Raw genomic sequence first — 22370 nt, forward strand, 5'->3', positions numbered from 1 at the left:
AACATAAACAGACTAATAAACCTAATGTAATGCTATTTTACACTTTATATTTGTCAGTCACATAAATAAAACAGATAAGCAGCAGGTAAGATTTCTGCACAGTTTATTATCAGCAATTTTCATCTGTTTGATTTTATTTAAATAGTCTTCTAAATGCATTCATTCAGATTGCTTAGAATCTGCATAAACCTGTTCAATGTGAAAAACATTTGAATTCATTCAGTTAGAAAAGTATGAATATGGCATAAGATGTGGTGGAACAAGCCAAATTCAAAAAGTTCAAATGTATTAGTCAGAAAGTAATTGGATTTATGTATTGAGGCTGTTTTTTGTGTGTTTAAAACACATTCAGTTTATGTTGTGTTATATTATGTATAACTGATAAATACTGTATACATCATATTAAGTTTGTTAGTTTATAATAAAACTGCGTAATCCAAATAGATGGAAATTTTATATGCCATTCAAATACATAAATTTAGGAGCGTATGCTTCACCATTTTCATCTTGATCATGGTGGTCTTTCTTGACTTTCTTCTTACTTCTCTCCTCTCTTCTCAGGTGTCCTTTTCCTGCAGTTTGGCGATGAGACCAGACGTGTTCATATCACTCACGAGCTCAATAGTTTGGAGACCTTACACGCACTTATCGTGCACATGTTCCCTCAGAAGCTGACAGCGGGAATGCTGAAGTCCCCAAACACGGCCATCTTGATCAAAGACGAAGCGAGGAACGTCTTCTACGAGCTGGAGGATGTGAGGGACATACAGGACCGCAGTATCATTAAAATCTATCGCAAAGAGCCCATCTATGCCTCCTATCCTGCAGCACATCTGGCCAACGGAGACCTCAGGGTGAGATATTCATCCTGCTTTCAACGATTCAGTTGTTTGCCATCTTACATTGTCTCAGCATGGGCTTATGGGTAAAAGAAGGCGCCAAGCATGATCCATATTTAAAAAATGTTTTCTTACCCAAGTCAAAATAAGATATCACAAGGTTAAGGATGTAGATCGCAGTATGTGGCGAGATGAAAGGCAAACCTAACCTTCAAATCGACGTCACGGTTCTTTTTGCGTGTTAAATATTTTAAAGGGAAGTAACCGTTGTTTGATCCATTGAGCGACGTCTTTCAGACTTGGATGTTCTTGAACTCGAAGGTTTTTGAATTATGCACAGTTTTTGGCTATCACTTGGGAGTTCGTTTCACTTTGTGAGCTCGCTGTGTTACCACAGGAGTTTGATGTGGGTTGACTTTGAAATGCGATCATGTTGCGTCACTCTGTTGATCAAATGTTCGTTTTTACTTCTCTGGTGTGAGACGTCTTTACCATCTCATACCCACTGCTATTAGACACGAGTCTCTCAGCTAACATTAGACATGTATGCAAATGTTTCTGTTTATTGTCTGTTTGTGTGGGGTGTACTGTATGTGTGTACACTGATGTCTGAGCGTGTGTGTGTGTGTGTGTGTGTGTGTGTTGTCAGAGCTGGGAAAGCAGAATGGGTTTTCACTCATTTAGACTTAAATCAGTGTAATTAATTATTGACTGGTTGTGTTTATGATAATGAGATGCTAAAGATTTGTATGCTAAAAATTCACATCCACAACAGATTTTTGTTGTAGCTAAAGGTGCTATTGTTTATGTTTAGGTTATTTGATATATATTTAAGACCAATAATTGTTAGTCACTTAATTCAGGGGTTTTCAAACTTTATTATGCCATGGAGTATAATGATCCCTGTGTCATAAAATATAAAGGCAGCTATATATATATATATATATATATATATATATATATATATATAATTTATATTATATTGTTTATTTATTTATAAAGACCCATTCTGTGTGAAAAAAAAAACAACATGTTTCTAAAATATATATGTTTATTTTTTTTTATTTGATTTTACATTTTAATGTTTTTGGAAAATTAAATATTTTAAACATTATCTGCAGAATATGTACTTTAAGTTGCAAGAGTATTTTTCCTACCCACTATTAATGTAAAATGTATAACATTTAAACTGTCCATAGGATTTAATCATTTTTTAACAATTTTAATAATTTAATAATAATTTCATGATTTCTGATTAGATAGAATAAAACAGTAATAATATTATTTGTAATATGTTAAAAATCAAATGAACTATGTAATTAATTATGTGCACTTTGCTAGTCCTAAAAATATGACCTCCTAGCACTTACTTACAGAACCCTAGTTTGAAAATACTCCCCTGGTTCTTACGATTCCCATCTTAAGTGTTTATGAAATGTGTGTGTTTGTGTGTGTGTGTCTGGGAGAGAGAGAGAGAGTGATTGTCCCTTTTTTCAGTTTTCTTTTAAAATTAATTAATACTGTAGATAAATACTATAGACTATAAACTGGAACTTTAGGGGATTTTTTAGGTTAATTGCTGCTTTCATATTTTAAATAAAAAATGGCAGCCTGCAGTGACAAGCTCATTGCACCTTTTGACCAATTTGAATCTGTTCAAATTGCCACTCGAGTTGAAACTCTACAGCCCTTCACTGTTTGTGTGTTTGAGTGAATATATAAAGCCCATTTCTCTATCATCAACAGAACTCTAGACAGAACATGTCAACTGCTCCCTGGAGTGTGTACTTGCATTTACGTCAGTGTGTCCATTGTACGCAGGCTAACAAGCTATATCCCTGTAATGCCTCAGTAAGTTTGACCACTCTCAGACGTGGGGAACAGAGACAAAGAGGGGAAAAGAAACAAAAAATATAAAGAAAAAGATGGATGAGTGCCTTAAAATAAAACAAAACAAGCTGTAGAATAAATGCAAGTAAAGTGACAAGCAGATATAACATTTTTAGAATGATATGCAGGATGCAGAAAAGGAGAGGTGAGAATGAAAGATAGTGAGACGCAACAGGGCAGCAAAAAGGATCTATTAGATGAGTGTGGGTTTCCTGGTGTTTGTGAATTGAGAGTTTAAAAGCTCTTCCTTCTGCTCATTGTAGCTTAGTAAAGTATATGCGCTCACTCAGAAGTGCTGGTGAAATCTGAATACAGTGTCATGTAATCCAATGTTATGCCAGTAGCTTTTGCTAGGCTGGGAGAAAGGAGTGAATAGGGTGAATGGAGCTCCCCAGAGTTGAATTACAGACCCATGAAAAGAAAGAGTGAGAGAAGGAGAGAATGGGAGCAATGAGTCTAGAGCTCTGCTCTTGGTTTTTGTCCTTAACCTCAGAGGATTGCTCCTGCTTTGAGATGTTTGATTTGTCAGCAACTCATTTTCACTTTTGAGTGATTTTTTGCAAATATCCACTTTAACACTCCTAACTATGAATGGAACTAAATTGTTCTGTTGAATTTTTTGCAAATATCCACTTTAACACTCCTAAATATTTTTTTACATTAGATTACTGTAGGATTTTAAAAATTTTTTTTGATTAGTTTATTGTGTGATTTTAAACATTCTACCTGACAAAAATAGAAAACTACTCTTTTAGAAAAAAAAATAATATATATAAGTATATAGAGATATATATGTATGTGCCCTGTTTTTTTTTTTGGGGGGGGGGGGGGGGGGTTCTGGCATGAAAAAAAAAATGTTAAATTAGAGTAAATTGCCAATTTATGAACTTTGCTCCTCTAAAAACACAGATGACATCACTTCCTCTTCATTATGTCATTTAAAGGGATGTTTCACCTTCAGTTGTCTCCATTAGTGTTTTCTGTGTTTTTCTTACACATACTATGGAAGTCAATGGAGACCGGCAACTAAAAGTGAACCATCAAATTAAAATTATAGTTCACTATTATTTTGAGGTAAATAAGTTTTGTGATATCAAATTTATTTAATTTATCACATTTATTTTTATATTTATTATTATATCAATTATATATTATTATTTATGTATGCATCATATATTTAAAAAAACATTATGGGTAACATAAGTTTATAATTATTTCTGAAATAATATATTTAAGTTTGCACCTTTGATCTTTGTTATGATGTTTTGATGTTTTGAATGTTATTAGGGTTATTTGTTTATCTGTTTGAAGTACTTTAATCATTTCTATATTCATGCATTAACATTTTTTTCTCCTATGACTTGGACACAAATTATATAAATAAATTACTCAGTGATTCATAAAATGCTCTGATTCGTAAAATGCTCATTTATTTTCTCTGTTTTATTTTAGAGAGAGATGGTTTACTCATCCCGGGACTCGTCACCTACCCATCGCCTCAACACTCTCCCTTCCTCCACTGTCTCACCCTCCTCCAGCTCTCCTTCTCGATCTCGTCTCTCCTACAGCGGAGGTCGGCCCCCCTCTTTCACTGGTCCAGGTCACCCTCACCCACAGGGTCCCCAGCATCCATCCCACTCCCACCACCCTTCGCCCTCTCACGGACAGGCTCAAGGCCTAAACCCCTCTTCCTCTTCCATCCTGGAGCGGCGTGATGTCAAACCCGACGAGGAGATGTCTGGTAAAGGCATGGTCCTCCTAAAGAATGAAGGTCTTTATGCTGATCCGTACAGCTTGGTGCACGAGGGTCGGCTTAGTATCGCTTCTACTCAGTCCCTGGCCACCATTGCCGACCCCTTCGGCTTCCCGGTGTCAGGAGGTCTGTACCGCAGAGGGTCAGTGCGGTCTCTCAGTACATACTCTGCTGCGGCGCTTCAAAGCGACCTGGAGGACAGCCTGTATAAGCCTGGAGGTTCTCTATACTCCGATACCTACAGCAGCTCCACGCTCGGCATGGGCTTTCGTCTGCCGCCCTCCTCCCCGCAGAAGATTCCCGACGTGCAGCTGCGTGACAGGGAATCGTTCACTGCGTCTCCCAGCCGAGGGTCGCCTGTGAGAACCACCTTCCGCAAAGACTCAGTTTCCTCTTCGGTGTTTGTGGAGAGTCCGAAGTCCAGACCCAGCTCCAGTTCTGAACCCCTAGGAGATGGGAGTAAGGGACCTGGATTTGGGTCATCATTATCTGGGGGCGAGACGGACACACGGTGAGCACTAGCAAAAGTACATGTACATGCATGTGAGGCTATTTATTTAATTTTTCATTGACAAACACACATTTTCATGGACAAGACCTAAACGTCAGTCTGCACACTCTTAACATAAATTAATAAACAGCATTTAATATTATGCAAATGCTAGAAAGATATCCTTATTAAAGGGATAGTTTACCCAAAAATGAAAATTCTGTCATTAATTACTACCCCTCATGTCGTTCCAAATCGGTAAGTTCATCTTCAGAATACAAATTAAGATATTTTTGATGAAATCCAAGAGCTTTCTTATCTTACATAGACAGCAATTTTTTCCCAAAATCTTAAATATATAAACCATTAATATATAGAGAGTGCATTAATAAGAACTTGACAAAGTTGGCACATGATTTAAACAAGTTTTTTAATAACTTTAATATCTTGCTTTATCTTGTTTATGTCTTTATGGGATTTATTTTTGGCATTGTCTTTTCACTGGGATTTTCTGGGATGTTGTGTCACATTTTTTAAAGATATTGGATTCTTCTTACTCAGTTTTCTTTGAAACAGATTGATCTAACAGCTAAACAATTTTTACTCCGTGCTAAGCTACACCTACTCACTAGAAAATGAAACCTGTGCCCAGGCACTGGCACTTCATTATTGAGAGATCTTGAGTGATGCCCCTAGGCCAGAGGTGTCACATCCTGCTCTTGGAGGGCCACTGTCTTGCAGAGTTTCACCCAGTTAAACAAACTTGGACCAAAGTAATCAAGGTCTTCAGGACTGGGACGAGTTGGAGCTAAAGTCTGCAGGACGTTGGCTCTCCAGGACCTGGATTGAATACCCCTGCCCTAGACAATCCACAGTTAGGGGAAATGTTGCTGTCTTTGAACAAATATGACTGCCAGTAATGGAAAATCTACTACTGTAACAGCGTTTAAGAGAAAATGTAAGCAAAAAACCCTGGGAAATGTATGTTAAAAAAGTGCACACTTATACATTTTCTGTCTCTGTCTCGTTAGCAGGGATCGTATGGAGGCAATGGAGAAGCAGATAGCCAGTCTGACTGGACTGGTTCAGAGCGTCCTTACACGAGCACCAGACAGTGACAGCACGTAAGACATGACTACATCCACAGAGCCATCTATGATCCATTTACATGGAACCAGTCCCAATCAGATGCTCACTCACATTGACAATCAACCTATAAAAGCCATCTCAGTCATACACGCTTCTGATAAGTCAGTCACAATAAGCATTTGGCACGTAAAGACCGTTGTACATGGTACACAGTAACTGTGAGTTCACAGTTCAACTAATTTTATGGAGAAATAAATGGCATTTTGTTTTTCATTTTTTATTTAGTTTGATTAGTTTCACACACTCTCAGAAAAAAAGGTACAAAAGTTGTCACTGGGGCACTACCTTTTTAAAAGGCACACCTTTGTACCTAAAGAGTCCATAATGGTACCTTAAAGGGACATATTAGTACCTAAAGATAATATATTAGTACCTAAGAGGTACAAAAATGTACCTTTAAAAGGTACCGACCCTGTGACAGCTTTTGTACCTTTTTTTCTGAGAGTGCATGCAACATTAAATACATCATTTACAGTCAGTGGCGGCTCCAGACAATTTTGATTAGGGGGGCAATGGGGGGTCCTGGTCATTTCAAGGGGGGTCTAATGAAAACCAACAAAAAATACAGTGGATATGGCTAATAACTGCATATTACTGCTACTAAACAACAAAAACACAACACAGCATATCAACTACTTTTTAATTAATTAATCAATTCCAGTTTGCAAACAATATGCTCAAACTTTAAAGGGATAGTTCACCCAAAAAGGAAAATTATGTAATTAATGACTCACCCTCATGTCGTTCCAAAACCCGTAAGACCTCCGTTCATCTTCGGAACACAGTTTAAGATATTTTAGATTTAGTCCGAGTGCTATCTGACCCTCCACTGAAAATGTATGTATAAGACCTCCGTTCATCTTCGGAACACAGTTTAAGCATCATCAAAGTAGTCCATGTGACATCAGAGGGTCAGTTAGAATATGTTGAAGCATCGAAAATACATTTTGGTCCAAAAATAACAAAAACTACGACTTTATTCAGCATTGTCTTCTCTTCGGGTCTGTTTGTGGGCGCGTTCACAACACTGCAGTGTAGTGATGTCCGGTTTGCGAACGAATCATTCGATTTAACCGGTTCTTCTTGAACCAGTTCACCAAATCGAACTGAATCGTTTGAAACGGTTCGTTCTGTCGGGACAGAGAGAAGCCGCTGTTTGTTGAGGTGTTGACTTTTTTGACATGGCTTCCACTCCCTCTGAGTTCAAATACACCAATATCCCGGAGTAATTCATTTACTCAAGCAGTACACTGACTGAACTGCTGTGAAGAGAGAATTGAAGATGAACACCGAGCCGAGCCAGATAACGAACGAAAGATTGACTCGTTCTCAAGTCAAAAAACCGGTTGCATCGGTTTTCGGATCACCAGTAGTGATGGGAAGCTCGGTTCTTTTCGGCAAACCGGTTCTTTCGGACAGTTTGATTCAATAAACCAGTTGAAAAAAAAACGGTTCACCGGTTCTTTTGCGCTCGACGTAATGCCATTGGCATGACTGCCCTTCATTCAAGACTTCGGTTTAGCCGCGCTCATAACATTAGCACAGAATCAGTTCAGAATCAATCACCAAAAGAACCAGTTTGGTTCAGACGCGCTGTGTGTGAGTCTGCTTCAGGCTGAATCACGCATGCTCAGTATCATCAGCTCCTCGGTTCTCGGTTTAGCCACGCGCCCGACAGAAACGGTTCTCGGTTCAGTGTACGAATAAATGTCTAATGAATTATTAATTATTATTGTTCTGCGTAGTTTGCGTAGTTTGAAGAGAAACATTTTAAAATCTTTATCCCAGATATATATATTTTTTAATCAGGAAGAGGGTGGAGTGGGGGGGGTCAAATGGGGGGTCAAGGCGTTTTTTGGCAGGGTCTGGGGAGACCCCCCAAGACCCCCCCTGGCGCCGCCGGTATTTACAGTTATCACATTATTTATAGAAGCAGCCTGTTGTTTGTTAGGATTGAACTAAAGCAGTAGTGAGTGTTGTTGCACTCTCTCTTGTGTATGGAAAACATCTGTACCTAAGACTGTGTACCATGTAAAATGTCCTTGACACTAAAAACAGTTTAACACAATACGTTCAACCATTTCACACATGCTCACTGTTGTTATCGTGGTTCCATTTTGCTATCATGCAGAAATATCCTGGGTTCTCTTGTCTGCTATGTACATATTGCCTTTTCTTATGTTTCATAAGCTTGCAAAAATGTCTTCACTTGCTGACTGTGAAGTGCTTGTATTGAAATTGTGTGTGCTGGTGGTCTTCTTTGTCCTGCGATGGCCATGAGTCTCTTTGTACCCGATGCTTTGATGTTGCTGGACATTTATTATCATTCATATTTGATGTGAAAAGTCATTCACATCAACTATTTAATGAAAGGAAATGAATAATAATTAGATTCTAATCTCAAAAAGAGAGTTTTGAAGAAAGCATTAAGAAGAGATTATAAGATTATTGTATAAGTAGGGTGTTTAATTCAGATTAGGTTGCGTTAGAGATAGAAATGCCTGATGTAAATCCTGTTGACTAGAGAGGTCTTTTTAGAGTGTATGAACAAAAAAGCAAAAAAGTCAGATAATCACAGTGCAAATCGGTGCATTTTGATGTTAAAATCCTATAGCGCTGACATTTGTGCTCATAATTTACCCTGGTGTAAATAGGACTTAAAGATACGTTTAAGTGAGAGTTCATTGCTGACCTTAGCTTGTTATTAAAGCCAGTGACTTGTGGTTAAAGATAGTATTTAAATTGTTTTGGATTATAAAAAATAGGTTGAATAGGTAGAATGGGTCTGAATGAAGAATAGTAGCATACTGGGTTGTATAGCTCAGTTCTAATACACCACTACTCAAAAGTTTGGGGTTGGTAAAATTCTTTAATGTGTTAGAAAGAAGTCTCTTATGCTCATCAAGAGTGCATTTATTTGATTCACAAATACAGTAATAACAGTTATATTGTGAAATATTACTAATTAAATATATATATATATATATATATACATTTATTTGATTTATATATACAGTAATAACAGTTATATTGTGAAATATTACTATATTTGTGAATCAAATAAATGCACTCTTGATATATCTTGATTATATATATATATATATATATATATATATATATATATATATATATATATATATATATATAATTTTAAATTAAATTTATGGTAGGTTTTTTTTTTAGTATAGGGTTTTGTTAAAAGCGAATTATATTTAATTTATGTTAAGTAAAATTTATGGTTCATGTGTTCCCGGGGATCGAACCCCCACCCCTTGTGCTTGTTAACGCAATGCTCTACCGCTTGAGCTACAGGAACACTAAATAAATAAATAATATGTATTTATATATCGCTTGAGCTACAGGTGAACTGAATTGATAATTGTTTAACACAATTGTTTTATAGGTTAAATAAAGCTGTGTTACTCAAAGGAATTGTAATGTGTGGAAATTAGTAAAAGGCGCAATAACAGTAGCATAACACAAGATAGATAGCAAAACCTTTTGTTAGCCATAGAGAAGACTAGTGTAGTCGTGGTGTTAGAGTAGTGTAGTGTCAGTGTAGTAATAGGTGCTGTAGTACAGTGGTAGTATCATGGCTGTATGATCCTCAGATGCGGCCTGCTGCGTCTCTGCATGATGGCGGGCTGCCCTCCGGACCAAGGGGCGGACTTTTCACGGCCCTTCCCTTTCTCTTCCAGCGAGAAGACCGAATCCACCAGCGACGGCTCCGCCACAGGAAGTGAGTCCAGCTACTTCTTAATGGTTGTCCAGAGCAGTTGTGAGGCAGGCTGTAAAACTAATGTCTTAAATATCATGTTCTTAGTAGATCAGGGTGGCCCACATTTAAAAACTGCTGATCTCAAACAGGCCTTGTTTCCATATTAAAACAAGCAGACATGAATCTTCATCAGAGTGCACTTGAATGAAGGACCCTACCTTGTTTCCACTCCTTTGTTCTTCTTTGTCAGAACAACCTTGATGTTTTCACAGATATCGCTCAGTGTTCCTTTTTTGTTAGTTTTCAGTTTTGTTCCTTCTCAAATCCATAACGGGTGTCCTCAGAGTGCATCTTCATCAGTGTCCAAGCCTTCAAAGGCTGCAGCCAGGGTTTTGATTTGCTAGATTTGTCTTTGAGGTTCTTCACAGTTAAGAGAGGTGAGTCTAAGTCGACTCTCACCTCAGTAAAGGGCCTTCGAGAGAGTTTCCCATGAGTCCTAGTCTCCCCCTTTGAATCTGATCCACGAAAAGTCCAATTCAGCACTCTGTTTCTTTACTTCATTACGGTTATTTAGTTAACTGCAAGCTGAAAGCTTCTAATGTATGTTACAGCTGGCCGGCTGAAGAAGAAAGGTAGCCTTGTCTCTGCTCTCTCATATTTAATTTGTCTTTTCTGGTGTATGTAGTGGGCGTGTTTGTTTTTATATATACAAAAATGTGATCCTTCTGTTTATTTAAAAAGATAGTCCACCCAAAATGAAAATTTTGTCATCATTTACTTACCCTCACTTGATTTCAAACCTGTAAGAGTTTCTTTCTTCTGTTGAACACAAAATAAGGTATTTTGAGGGATGTTGGTCACACATTTGATGGTACAGTAGCCATTGATTCCCATAGTATGGTTAAACGCTGTGGAAGTCAATGGCTACCATCAACTGTTTGATTATTCACATTCTTCAAAATATCTTCTTTTGTGTTCAGTGGAAGCAAGAAACTGACAGGTTTGGAACAACATGAGGGTGAATAAATGATAGAAATGACAAAATTTTCATTTTTTGGGGTGGAGTAGCCCTTTAATGCCTGATCCCACTGTAGTTTTCTACTGTATCTCTCCTCTGTGGCCTGCCTGCACTAGATATTTCTCTCCCTCAGTCTGTTTTCACTCCTAAACTTAACACATTCACACGCTGAAAATGAAGTGTGGGAAGGACGTGTTTGTTTTCACATTTCCTGAATCTTGGGAAATCAGTACATGTACCCTTTTGTTAAAAACAACTGACTGGAGAGTGCTGGTATCTTTGTCTTCCTCACTAACAGCATGTTCCTGAATGGGTTCTGCAGGTGACAACACGCTTTGTGTGTGTGCGGGTTAGTGTATCTCTGTCTGAAAACACAAAGAAGGATGGGTTTAGAGCAAAAGTCCTTGATCTGGTTTCTGGAGATCTTCCTTCCTGCAGAGTTTAGCCTCAATCCTAATCAAACACACCCGATCCAGCTTGTCAAGGTCACTTGAATGAATTTACAGCCAGGTGTGTTGGAACTAATATTGTGTTCAAATCTTCCTGGGAAGTTCCTCCTTACAAGTTCGGAAATCATAATTATGACATTATAAGTGATTTTGCTCAGTATAGAATAGACTCGCAGTGCAGTTTCATATTTCTTTCTCTTTTCACTTACCGACTAAGACAGAAAGCTTTTAGAGCTAATAAAACAAAATAAAGAGCAATGATGAACATTAGGTGTGTAGTTGTGTATTTATTGGTGTGTTTTATCCCTCCATGCTTTCATGGAGAATGATGATAAATGTTCAGTACTTTGGTCTCCTCGTAAACCAACTAAATTACTAGTGTTTTCAGGCAAGCTTTATATTTCTTTTTCTCTAACAGTACACACAGAATCTGTACATACTATACTGCACCATCAACATTCACGGCTTATGATAATAAACAATCTGCCGTAATTCTTTAGTCGACCTGACCTCAACTTGGAAAGTCTGGGCTTAAGCAATCTTCAGGTCAGAAATATCACAATCACGAGATTTCTCATGGATAACCAAGCAAAGTCATATTTACCAGGAGTTTCCAGACAAATATAAAGCAGCACAACATCAGCATATCAGACTGATTTCTGAAAGATAATGTGACACTGATGTAATGATGCTGCAAATTCAGCTTTGCCATCACAAGAATAAATTACATTCAAATTGTTACAACATAAATTACAATCAAATTGTAATAGTATGTCACAATATTACTGTTCTACTGTATTTTTTATCAAATAAATGCAGCCTTTGTCACAATGAGAAGAGTCACCACTAATCACCAAGCCCACATTTTTTTATGTGCTAATCTGCAGTACATGAGAGTGAATAATTTTGTAGTTATTTCCAATATAAAGCTGTAAAAGTGATTCAGGTGTATTCATTTATATCTACTTATAAAACAGGAAACAGAGCTTTTGATCTTGTTCCATTTTGGATATTGTGTTTTCAACTTGAATGCGTTATGCAGTATATCCTAAAAGCAATTGCCTAACTTGGCTGTGAGAGCTTCCCAGGTGGACTTGAATCCAGCACTATCTTGCATTTCTGAATATTAAATATGCCTTTATGTTTGCATTAAACTTTTAAACACATTCGTTGTAACATGAAAGCAGCATACTCTGTTGTAAGGTCGATCTCCAGGAGCAGGACTAAACAATGCAGGTGTATTGTAGAAGGTGTAGATGGGTAAGTGCAAAATAATTCATATTTGATTGAGTGCATATTTCGAGCTCACAGTGTCGACTCTTTGTCCTGTGTTGTGGTCATTAGCGCTGACTCCATCTGCCCCGCTGGCACTGATGCCTCCGCCTTCATCTGGAGGCTCTCAGGCCTCCACCGTCTCCAGGCTACAGATGCAGCTTCACCTGCACGACCTACAACAGAATGCCACCGATCTGCGCAAGCAGCTCGCACAGCTCCGTAAAATGCAGGTAAGACGTTACAATCTCGTGCATCTTGACACACAGCAGGTAACTGAACAGGCATGACATGATAAAGCGGCATGTGATAAATCACATCTCTTCCATGTTAATCTGAGTTTTTGTCCTCACCATGGGTGTCCATCAACAGCGTAGCATGTCAAGACAATTTGTCACTTGCTTGGTTTCTATTTTCGACACGTCGCACTAGGTAGTAATCTCACTGGGACTGGTTATGAAACTTTAAATCAAACTTCAAAGTTGTTCTGATTGACTGATTGTGGCATTTAGCTTTCACGTTAAATCACATTCATTTATAGAGTGCTTTGTATAATACAGACTGTGTCAAAACGCGGCTTCAAAGGAATAAACAGGAAAATAATAGTTTTAATACTGCAGAATTCCTGATGAAACAAATTCAATTTCAGCTGTAAGCAGCTTTACAAAAGATGATAGTGACATTATTCAGATCAATTTAGTTAAATGTTGATACGATTTAGTTCAGTTACAGTGTAAAGGTTACAAAGTTCATAAGTTATTAAATCCAGTTCAGTTCAATGTTGAGGATCCAGTTTGTGCTCAAAGACTCAAAACTTTGTAATTTCGCTCCTACTTAGAAAGGTGTCACTTTTCGATTGACAACAACATTCACAGCATCAGTGCCAATGATCACACATTGCACAAAATACTGCTCCAAATTGCTTTAAACTGATAGCTGTAAATTATGATAACTGTGTTTTTGCTTAGTTTCAGTCATAGGAATGCACACTATTGGCACAGCTGGAAGGTCAGACATTGTCATTATTGTAAGACCTTAGTCTCAAAGTAAGGAAAAACTGACAACGGAACGCTGAAACATTAAAAAATAGAATGCATACCTGAGGTCGAAATGCAGCATGATGCGAAGCCTCAGAGAAACCTGTTACTCCTTAGATGTGTATTAAAATATTAATTCTTAAGCAGTTTTCCACTTATACCATGGAAATCACTTGTGCATGTGCTTATCTCTAGACATTGGTTAAATATAAAGCACTATTCGCAGACCTGGAAATAATTCATAGCCATATTGGAATGAGTGTCAACCAGTCAGAATCAACTGAACAAAGCTAGTAAGTGTTGTACTAACCTGCACCTAACACTGCAAGCCATCTAGATGTTTGCCTGCTGGCAGGGAGGACGATTTAAGGAGGTGATACAGGAGGTAGTACAGAAGGCACAGACGGCAGGAACAGCAGTGGTGATTTGTAGTCTTCGCAATATCTCAGTCTAATTTATTTACACACAGCAGTGAAAAACAAAGAGGATGTGCTGAATGACCTCACCTGGTATTTACGGCAGATTTGTTGCTCAGTGTCCTGATGGTGTTCAGTGTGTGTGGTGTAGAAGAGGAAATGCATCGATCTCGGCCATGCTTAGAGTTCAGAAGGGAAAGTTTGCATGTGTTACACACTTCAACATCCAAACCAGAGGACTTGATGGTAAAATCAAACCTATCTGAACGTTTTTGAACATTTTTGATTGTGTTACTGATGATTTTAAAACATATTTACAAAAGATAGACACTGAAAATGTTTTACGTTACAGAAAGTTTATATTGAAATGCTGGTATTCTGTACCTGTGTGTGTTTAGTTGGGCAGAAATACAGAGAAACAGAGGAAGAAGAGTGATAAGTTTGATAAGTTACCTCTATGGGGAACAGGGAACATTCATATGCTGTATCAGTCAGAAATGTATCTGTCAAAATGTCAGATTTTTTAGATATGGACCAACTATCCCAAGATAGCAGTCGTCTTTGACGAGCAGGATGGATATAGAATCTGATGCCTGAATGGGGCAAAATGTCTAAATAAAATATGTATGGATACTGTTGTAAACGGTTGAAATTCCTTGTACGGCCAGCTGTCAGATTATCATGGTGACATGTTGAGCAGGAGTATGATAAAGGGAAATGTTTGTGTTGGTGAATGTCTGAAGGAGGAGAGAAAGGAAGGATGTGGAGGGAGCTTTAGGGAGGGCTGAAAGTCACCAGAGAGGCACACTAACAGTCTGACAGATCCTATTGGGTTGTGTGTCTGTCATATGCTTTCCTTTCTGTATTTACAGAGTTCCCACAGTCATGCAACACCTGGAAATGCGAGGGAATTTTTAAACGATTTTTTCTAGCCTCAAAAAGTCATGGAAATTTTTACAGAGGAAAATAATTTTTTCTAGTTATGCTCAGCTATAAAATTGCATCAGACATTTCTCTTTGTGAGTGCAGTGTCTACAAACAGGGATCTCACCGCAATGAATCTTTTCCAGTCATCCGTGATTACTAAGAATAATTTTATATGTATTGCACTCACGAAGAGCAATTTTAACTAATATAATATAATTTTTTTTTATTTTTTTTTTTTATTTGTTTACTTAACAGGGACATTAATAATAACATTATTTTTCAACCATTTTTCCTGGCAGAATGTTACAAGTCTAACAATTCGAATAGAACATAGTCTATATATTAAGAAAGAGTTGTTTTTAAAAAGATGTATTTAAATTTATTTTTATACAGCATGGATGCATTAAATCACTTTGTTACATTGCATTTCTATTTTAAATAAATGCTGTTTTTAACTTTCTATTCATCAAATAATCCTGAAAAATGTAAAACAGTTGCCACAGAAATGTTAAACAACAACTGTTTGACACATTTATAATAAAAAATGTTTCTTGAGCAGTAAATCTGCACATTTTAATGATTTCTGAAGGATTGTGTGACACTGAATACTGGAGTTAATGATGCTGAATATTTAGTGTTGCCATCATGGAAATAAATACAATTTTAAAAATATGTGATTGTGTGAAAAAATGATATAATAGAAAAATATATAATGTAATATACTATAATAGAAAGTTGTTTTAAATTGTATATTACAATATTTCAATTTTACTGTATTTTTGATTAAATAAATGCAGCCTTGCTGAGCATATAAGAGATTTCTTTCAAAAACCTTTTAAATTCTTACTGACCCAGAACTTTTGAACAGTAGACACACATTGTGTTTATTTAAAAAAAAAAAAAAAAAAAAAAAAAAAAAAATTAGAACCAAAAAAAAAAAAAAAAAAAAAATTTGAGATGCTTTTGTATATTTTTTTTTATATGTAATTGTGTGGATGCTTTATTTTTTTTTCTACTGTGTATAAGTATATCTAAGTGTGTGTGTATTTATGTGTAAGTGAGCATGTGTTCAACTAGTCATTAATTTTCCGGCTGCTGCTGTGTGTGATTCACTCCTATAGCAGGGCAGGCAATAACTCTTAATATCATACTCAATGATGAGGTAGTATGGGCCAGCAGGGATACATACAGTAGATGAAGAGAGAGAGGAAGGCAGCCCCAAATCAAGTCACCTTTTCAGTCAGCAATGCTTTAATAAAAATTGACTGTGGAATGATAGCTACTGGTGTGATTCATGAGTGAACACCTGCATCTCAACCGTGAACTCTCTGAATAAACAGAGCAAGCATCTAGAGAAACGTCTGTTTCTCTCAATGGAAGCAAGTAAATTTGATCTTTTATAAAAAGGAGTTCTCATGATTCATTTGCTTATTCAATTAGTGACCTAGAAAGAGTGCAGAATCTTAAATATTCCTTGTTATTTCCTACACAATGGTTCTTCGTGTACAAAAACCTAAAACCATTTATTTCCATATGGAATTTTCTAAAAGATTTAGATTTCAGTACAAGGAAGATAAAAAAAAAAAAATTGTAGTCCTTATTACGTAATATAAACCCTGCAGCTGTAAAGAGTCTGCATTTGCAAAAGAAATACAATCCCATACTGTAAAGAAAGAAATAATTATAAAATGTGAAATATTCTTAATTATTAAATAAAATATATAGTATATATTAAGCATAATAAGTATATGTAAGTATCTACTAGTTCTTAAAATAAGATCATTTTGCTAAAAAAGTGAACTTGAAAGCAAACCTGAAAGCAACCTGCTTGGGACATTAAGAATTGTTTGGAAAAATTTTTTAGAGATTTTGATAACACTACTTACAGCCTTTATGTATAATGCATTATAAAAGTAGTTTTAATGCATTGTAATGAACCTTATAATTCATTGTACAATCTCATGAATAATTGTGACCACAGTTAATATACTATAACACTTATAAATTCATTGTTGCACTATGCATTTTAAATTCCTGTTATAATTATTTACAGGTTATAATGACTCACAAGGCACATTATGCATACTTATAATGCATTATACCCTTTAAAAACCCTTTATAATGCATTATTAATAAATTCTTTAAGTAAAGTGTTACTGACATTTTTTTACTATATAAATAGAAAGAGATTTATATATTTGTATGGGATGTCAAAAAAAACTGATTAAACCCATTAAGATGTCACTTTTGCAGTTTATGAACATTTAACACTGAAACAGAGCACTATACCCCAATTTTGGGGTGGATGTGAGTTGGAAGCCAATAAGACAAATGCATGGAGAAGCAGAAGGGATGTTGCAACAGTCTGAGCATGTCGCGTGGGGACGGCAAGATTGGTGTCAATTGCTTTGGTGTCGAGAGCCAAGCCACTGGTGTCATGACAACTGCATATTGCTGAGTTAGACTATTACCTGCCTGAATGCCAGAGCTGGAGACACGGCCCCTGCCCTCATCCTGTTACCTAGGAGACATGGATATGTTGAATAATGCATGAGGCTCATAAATAATTCAGCTCGAGGAGGAACTACTGCCAAATGACACTAAAATCGCATCGTACACACAAACGTAGAGTGTGCAAAAACACACTTTTCTCATTATCGGCGCTATGCAAGTGACAAAGTCCACTCTGTTTTTCTCTCAGGGCAAACAAACATTGTCTGCAGAGTGCTTATGCATCACAAAATGATGGTGATAGCTGGCACTCCAACTCCCACACAACCTTCAACGTGCACAAACTGAAAATACTAGAAAATAAACTCAAGGACATGGATGCACATTCACATTAGGGCATTCAAGAGACCTTAAACTAATTTGATCCATCATAAACACTATCAAGGATAGTATACGGTATATATGCACACACTATCAAAGTAAATTCTTTGATATTATACCTTCACATTCAAGATGACAGCTGCATATGGTCAAAGACAGTTCAATGTTACATATGGATACATATATGAGTCATCTGATGACTGTGTTGTGATGGACTGTGACAGCTGACCTTCTGTGAAACGCTCCCACACTGATACACCTGAAACGTCTGATGAGTGTAATGCTCAACAATCATTCATAGATTAATACTGAACGTAGAAGGGCTGCGATTGGTTGTTGGGAATATTGTTTTAGAAACACCATAAGAGGTTGATCAAGTAGCATGTCCTGCATTATATAAACCACCGCAGTGGTTCTCAAATTTTTTGACTCAAAGCCTCTGCTGTCCTACACAATATTTTAACACCCCTCCCCATGTTGGCATATATTATAATTATAAAAAAGCTGCTGAAAACTTTATTAACAGGCACTGAAAGTATTGAAATATTAAATGAACAATTATTCTATATGTTCATATGTTCATGTTTTCGAGATAAAACATGTTTTTAGGTTATTAGATATTTATTTAATAGTTTATGTTTTAAGCATTTTTTATTTCTCAACTGGAGTTAGATTATTCCAAAATGATAATTTGAGATATATATAGATATATATATTTCCCTTTAATTTTAAAGTCGTCATTTGGCCCCCTTGAAAATTTGATGAGAACCCCTAGTGGGCCCTGGCCCTCTGGTTTAATAATCATACACTGAAAAAAAAAATTCACTCAGAAATTGCTAGTAAATTTCACAAATAATTACAATAAAAATGTTCCCTCTAACAGCTTAATTGGATTTACACAGCCATACATGTTAATAATATGAAATTACGTGATGAAGGGATAGCTAGCTACTCTTTGTAACGTGTTTTTAGCAATACATTTCTAACATTTATAATGCGTTTAAAAACAGTTCTCTAAATTGCCTTTACACAAACTTTAATTGGTTTGTGTTTGTGTGTAGTTGCAGAACCAGGACTCCATACGCAGTCTACTGAAGAGGACCGAGACAGAGCTGAGTCTGCGTCTATCAGATGCGCTGAGGAAACAGGAAGACCCTCTCCAGAGACAGCGCCTCCTAGTGGAAGAGGAGAGACTCAAATACCTGAACGAGGAGGAACTCATCATACAGCAACTGCAGTGCGTCTCGCACACAATATGTGATGGCAGTAATGCCGTCTGAGGCGCTAGCTTAGTGACACTGCTGTATAATGTTTAAAAAAATTATTTCCCAGTTATTTTTATTGCACATGTTCTCATCAACTCATACCCGAAAGTGAATAAATGCATAACAATGAGGCATAAACAGTCTCAGTTAAAGACCTGCAGACCCGCACCTTAGCTTTAGCCCGTCCTTACAACAGACAGCATCTCATTGATTTATTTTCTTCCAATTAAAAGCAGCAGGGTGACTAAATCCGCCTCTTCAACTCGCTGCCAGATCAGTCGTGTTGCTTTTAATTGATAGCGGTTATTAAGTATAGCTAACAGCCCGTTGATGTGATTCAATTATTAACGGGACGCTGTTTGTAACAAACCATTTTGTGGGGGGTGGATTTATTTGACGTGGTTAAATTGGATTTCGAGTGTAAACACTCCGACTGTGTCTCAGTCGTTTACTGCTAATACACCCTGCTGCACTGACACTTATTCAAATGCGTGCCGACGCCACAGTGCAGGATTTTCACGCTCATCTCGTGCTACGTTTTAACTTTTAAATGTCAAAAACATCAAAATGTGCAAGAATCCCTTCTGTGTAATAACACTGAGGTGCTTTGTGATAGCGTCAATTAATATGCAGGTTTATGCTCTTTTCTGAAACAATCAATATGTAATGAAGCTAATGTTTGCTCTTGACAGTGATCTGGAAAAGTCAGTGGAGGAGATCCAGAAGGAAATGTCTGTCAATCACCGACATGTGACAGTGCAGGAGCTGGAGGAGAAAAGCTCGCTGCTGAGGAAACTGGGAGAGACTCTCACCGAGCTGAAGAGTGAGACAGACTCAGACTATTTTCTGTCCTTATCAGCCTGGCACTTGAACCTCAGTTAGAGAAGAGAGTTGTTCACTTCTCTGCCTGTCTGTTTTTCTCTTTGTCTCTCTCGTTCAGATCAGTTCCCGGGGCTCCAGAGTAAAATGCGAGTGGTGTTGCGAGTGGAAGTGGAAGCTGTGAAATTCCTGAAAGAGGAGCCACACAGACTGGACGCTCTGCTTAAACGCTGCAGATCCATCACAGACACTCTCTCCACTCTGAGGAGGTAGACACTTATTTAATCATTCCCTGTCTAGCCACATGTCTCAAATGTAATTTACTCTTCATTATTTTGAGTGCTGTTTTATGGTTTAATCAGGCAGGTGAATGAAGGAGTGTGGAAGACCCAGGAAGAGTATTCCAGCCCCTCTCCTAAACTCGGAGGAGGGGACGAGTACAGGAAGAACACAGACTTTGATATTCCAACCAGTCCACCGCTAAACCTCAATGAGACCAGCCTGGCTAACTGGAGCCCTCACTCTGGTCAAGGCCACAGCCACTCGAACCCTTCTAGTGCACAGCGTGAGAAGGATGCTCATGGGATGGTGGGCTCGTTGAAGGGACGGGAGCTGGGCGAGCTAGGAGGTCGAGGAGGGTCTGAGAAGGCCTCATCTGTGGAAGTGAGACTGGTGAGGAATGAGAATTAAAATGAAAGAAACCATTTGTCTAAATGTATACAATAGCAATACCTTTTTTTATTTAGTAATGTTGTTTTAATATGTAAAGGCCAAGGTCTGACGTCATTAAATTAGACAAGAAACTTGGACAATTTGTGTTGCTAAAAAGAATGAGAGTCGATTAATCAACCATTTAAAGTGCTTATTATGCAAAAGTGGCAATAAATAAAGCTCATAAAGATAGATAACTGATTATAAAATTTTGTTTAAAATAAGTTTTTTTTTTTTTAGGTTTTTTTTTTATTTATTCTCTAAGGATCAAATTGATTAAAGGTGACATTAAGGACATTTATATTGTAACAAACCATTTCTATTTTTTTACAATGCTTTTTATTTACTTTCTATTCATCAAAGAATCATTAATTATTTTCATCATGATTAATAATAAAATTTTCTTTTGAGAATGTTTTTTGAGTATTAGATATTATTTTTGGAATGTTATGTGACACTGAAGAGTGGTGTTGTTGTTGTGATTTTTGATTTTCTTCATAAGTATTATATTTCATTTTAAAATATTTTCAAATAGAAAACAGTCGTTTTAAATTGTAGTTTTACTGTTTTTACTGGATGTTTAATTGAACAAATGCAGGCTTAGTAAATGTAAGAAACTTACAACAAACAAAATCTTATCATCCTCAAAATTTGAATAGTGCACATGTGCATATTTATTCCTTTTGAAATCTTGCTGTGAATGTTTAGGCTTTAACAGTTGAGCTGTTTTGAAGCACTGATGATCTTGTAAAATGTAATCTGTATGTCTCCTCAGGCAGCAGAGCGGGACTGGGAAGAGAAGAGAGCCAGTCTAACACAGTACAGCGCTCAGGACATTAATCGACTGTTGGAGGAGACTCAGGCTGAGCTCATGAAGGCCATTCCTGACTTGGACTTTGCTGCCAAGCAGATCAAACCTGCTCAGAACCAGATTCAAAACCAAAACCAGAGCCAGAGCCAGAGTCCATCTAGCACCAATGCCACACCTGAACACAAGCCTAATAAGCCTCAGAATAAAATTTCCAGTAAAGACAGCGGATCCAGACGAGGCTCGGATGAACTGACGGTGGCGAGGTATCGAACGGAGAAGCCCTCAAAATCCCCCCCTCCTCCACCTCCCCGCCGGAGTTTCCCCTCCTCCCCTGGGCTTACTACACGCAGCGGAGAGATAATCATTCCTGGAAAGAGTATAAAGGTGACTGGAGACATTCAGAATGACACCCACACACACATGATTTTGCATGTGTGTGTTTATGCATGCAAACTTTCTCAAACATTTATATGCAAGCTGTTACTGAGAGAGCAGGACACGGACCATCAGAGGAGTCAGGGGAACACACTAAATCACTTTTATTTGAATGCAGGGTCTCAAAAATGTCAGGCATCTCATAAAATCCGTGGGTGTGTTAGTCATGGTTGATATTTACTCTATCAGCTCAGTTGTTCCTATGGTAATAAATTACCTGTCGGTCACAAGTGATTCTGAGAGAGATTGAGAAGGATTAAGATGGTTCTAGGTGTTCATTTCCCTTGTGATTACTTTTAATTAAGATTCAGTCATTACATTACAATGGGATATATTCTATACTTTTGCAGCCTTTTAGTTATTATTTTCTGGAATTTCTACATGATTCATTCATTCATTCATTCAACCATATAAATAAATAAATATGTTGTATTTTTAAATATTTATATAATTATTTATTCATTCATCCATTCATAAACTAATAAATGAATGTTTATATTTTAGAATATTTATATATATTATTTGTTTTAATATTGTTT

General features: G+C 37.1%; 1 protein-coding gene across 17 annotated transcripts in view; it reads left to right on the forward strand.

Moving 5' to 3' along the window:
• Positions 1-22370, forward strand: part of LOC109098710 (SRC kinase signaling inhibitor 1-like) — a 113029-nt gene that overhangs the window by 75520 nt on the left and 15139 nt on the right. For 11 of the 17 annotated variants that reach the window (XM_042719844.1, XM_042719860.1, XM_042719847.1 and 8 more), the window contains 11 exons: positions 562-854; positions 4182-4993; positions 6004-6096; positions 9733-9860; positions 10451-10471; positions 12651-12811; positions 18852-19027; positions 19748-19878; positions 19996-20143; positions 20237-20546; positions 21361-21780. In XM_042719844.1, coding sequence (XP_042575778.1) covers positions 562-854; positions 4182-4993; positions 6004-6096; positions 9733-9860; positions 10451-10471; positions 12651-12811; positions 18852-19027; positions 19748-19878; positions 19996-20143; positions 20237-20546; positions 21361-21780 — 2693 coding nt within the window. The remainder of the gene's footprint in view (positions 1-561; positions 855-4181; positions 4994-6003; positions 6097-9732; positions 9861-10450; positions 10472-12650; positions 12812-18851; positions 19028-19747; positions 19879-19995; positions 20144-20236; positions 20547-21360; positions 21781-22370) is intronic. The other 6 variants (XM_042719850.1, XM_042719845.1, XM_042719851.1 and 3 more) reach the window with 6 other exon arrangements.

The sequence above is a fragment of the Cyprinus carpio genome, chromosome B3 (genome assembly GCF_018340385.1).
Source record: "Cyprinus carpio isolate SPL01 chromosome B3, ASM1834038v1, whole genome shotgun sequence".
Lineage (NCBI taxonomy): Eukaryota > Metazoa > Chordata > Actinopteri > Cypriniformes > Cyprinidae > Cyprinus > Cyprinus carpio.